Source organism: Osmerus mordax, chromosome 3, assembly GCF_038355195.1.
Source record: "Osmerus mordax isolate fOsmMor3 chromosome 3, fOsmMor3.pri, whole genome shotgun sequence".
NCBI lineage: Eukaryota > Metazoa > Chordata > Actinopteri > Osmeriformes > Osmeridae > Osmerus > Osmerus mordax.
This window is the reverse complement of record NC_090052.1, coordinates 2,649,592-2,651,910: the sequence shown is the minus strand read 5'-3', so window position 1 is coordinate 2,651,910 and position 2,319 is coordinate 2,649,592. Positions and strand designations below refer to the sequence as shown.

The 2,319-nt window shown below is 52.3% G+C and overlaps 1 protein-coding gene across 1 annotated transcript; it reads right to left on the bottom strand.

Moving 5' to 3' along the window:
* Positions 1-523: 523 nt before the first annotated feature.
* Positions 524-1,758, bottom strand: si:ch211-237i5.4 (reticulon-4 receptor). Its single transcript, XM_067231479.1, has 2 exons — positions 1,486-1,758; positions 524-1,297 (listed from the first exon to the last, which is right to left on the bottom strand). The coding sequence occupies exons 1-2, from the start codon at positions 1,756-1,758 to the stop codon at positions 524-526; spliced, it is 1,047 nt and encodes a 348-aa protein (XP_067087580.1).
* Positions 1,759-2,319: the final 561 nt, after the last annotated feature.

Sequence of the window (2,319 nt, the reverse complement as noted above, 5' to 3'; positions counted from 1 at the left end):
GCAGCCTCTCAGACTACGACCAACACCAACAGCACCGTCCTAACAGAAACTTCACGCCGTGCCCCCAGTTTGTGTGTTAATATTTATTCAGATAGAACCTAGTGTAAAACAGACTGTGGACCTTGACATTTCAAATCCATCTCGTATGACCTGTCACTGAAAATAATTACACTTGATACTGTTGGTGCTTCCCATCAAATATATCCTTTGATACAAAATATGTATTGAAGTACAATTTGTGTGTACAAAATATGATATCAAGCCAAAACGGCGCGGAGTAAAAAAATGCAGCTAAATCGATTGACACAGCAACAAGCAAAGCAACTGAACAAACACGAAACAAGTTACTCAACATGCAAAGTCCAACTTAAAGACAGGTAGCATAGACGTTAGGAACAATGTCTCATAGTTTGAAAAAGCGTCCTTGTGCAAACTCAGCTCAATCCCACGACACCAACAGCCCTCCTCAGTTCGTGCTCCCCCCCCCCCCCCCGCCCAGGCCACATCCCCACCCGGCCCTCTCTCAGTCCTTCTCCCGGCCCGACTCTCCACCCCAGCTCTTCCCCTGGTTCTTCTTCCGCGTGCGTTCCGCCATGACCACGGCCGCCACCACCGTCACCAGGACCGTGACCGTGATGACCAGCACGGTGGCGGTCTCGCCCATGCACAGCTGGCTCTCCACCGAGGCCAGCGACGCTCCCGCCAGCTGCGGCGGCTCGCGGCACGTCACGTTGCGGTAGTCGTCAACGTGGAGGTGGCGCACTCTCAGGATCTTGCTGAAGACGCGGTGGAGGTCGCAGTCGCAGCTCCAGGGGTTTCCCGCCAGCTGGAGGTGAGTGGCGGCCGTGTGCAGGCCGAGGAGGGTCTTGAACTTGAGGTGCCGGAGAGCGTTGCCCTCCAGGCCCAGCACGGCCAGGCTCTGGAGGGGGGCGAGGGCCTCCGTGTCGATGTGGGAGATGTTGTTTTGGCCCAGCTGGAGGATCTCCAGGCTGGGGAGCATGGACAGGGAGCCCTGCTGGAGGGAGGCCAGGCGGTTGGCCTGCAGGTAGAGGTGACGCAGGCGGGAGAGGCCCCTGAAGGCTCCGGGCTCCAGGGAGGCTAGCAGGTTGTGGCTGAGGTCCAGCTTCTCCAGGTTCTCCAGGCGGCCCAGGCTGGAGGGGTCCAGCTGCAGCAGGGTGTTGTGGTCCAGGCGGAGCTCGCGGAGGGCGGTCAGGCTGTCGGAGAAGTCCGGAGGTAGCCGGCGTAGGAGGTTGCGGCTCATGTCCAGCTTCTCCAGGTAGGAGAGGGAGAAGAACGCCTGAGAGCAGAGACGCAACGGTTAGAACACCTGAGGTAAAACATACGTTTTGACTTAAATTCGAAAGCTTATTGTTCTGAATTTTGTTACAGCTGTTGAGCTTTAGAGACCAAGTTTAATCTAATCTTGGAGCTACTGTCATTGACACGTTTCAAGTTATGGTGACAGTTTATGCGGTGTGTATTTACCTGGCGCTGGATATGTTGGATGCCACTGTCTGAGAGCACGAGGACGCGCAGAGACCAAAGACCCGCGAAGGCATGCGTCCTCACATCTGTCAGCAAGTTGCCCCCAAAATCCAGGAGCCACGTGCCATGTGGCAGGTTGTGGGGCACGCGCAAGAACCCCCTTGCCCGGCAGTCCACCAGGTCCGAGTGCTCATAGCAGAGGCATTGAGGCGGGCACGCGTTAGAACAGTCCAACCATGACAGCGCGACCAGCAGCACACCCGCGAAGAGCATATTCCCTGGGGTTAAATGTGTCCAGCCCATAGAGGTGCCGTTCATACGCAGATCGCAGGATTAATCAAGGAGAGCGCAGATGTTGTTGGTGGTAGAATTCGTTTTGAGTCTAATCCCTGGTCTCTGAATGTGCTTTAAATACCTGCTGTTCATCTGTAAAAAATGATAAATTAATGACCTGAAGTCTATACGACCATGATGCGTCCTCACACGGGTCAATGTTCGAATTTAGCAGAACATTGTTGCGAATTGGATGTAGAAAACTTGAATAGCACATTTTATAAGCAAAAAAATCTAATAGCATTGAAATTAAGTTACAACAGGACAACTCAACTCATCACTATCCATTTAAGCGGTCATAATTTGCGTAATTCGGAATTGTATATTATGCCAAAATGTAAAACATGAACTAGTTCATTTACCTACAATAGGCTACCTTTTATTCCAACTCTTGTTGTTAAATAAAAGTGCTTACCCCCAAGCGAAAACGTAAATTTCTGCATTCTATTTGCGCGTCTCTCTCGGTGAACTCTCACGCGCTCTTTATTGCTCTCGAGCCCT

Coding starts and splice junctions, on each gene's coding strand:
- si:ch211-237i5.4 (XM_067231479.1), bottom strand. CDS start 1,758: ATGCTCTTCGCGGGTGTGCTGCTGGTCGCGCTGTCATGGTTGGACTGT. Junction 1,298..1,485: donor TCCAACATATCCAGCGCCAG/GTAAATACACAC, acceptor CTCTGCTCTCAG/GCGTTCTTCTCCCTCTCCTA.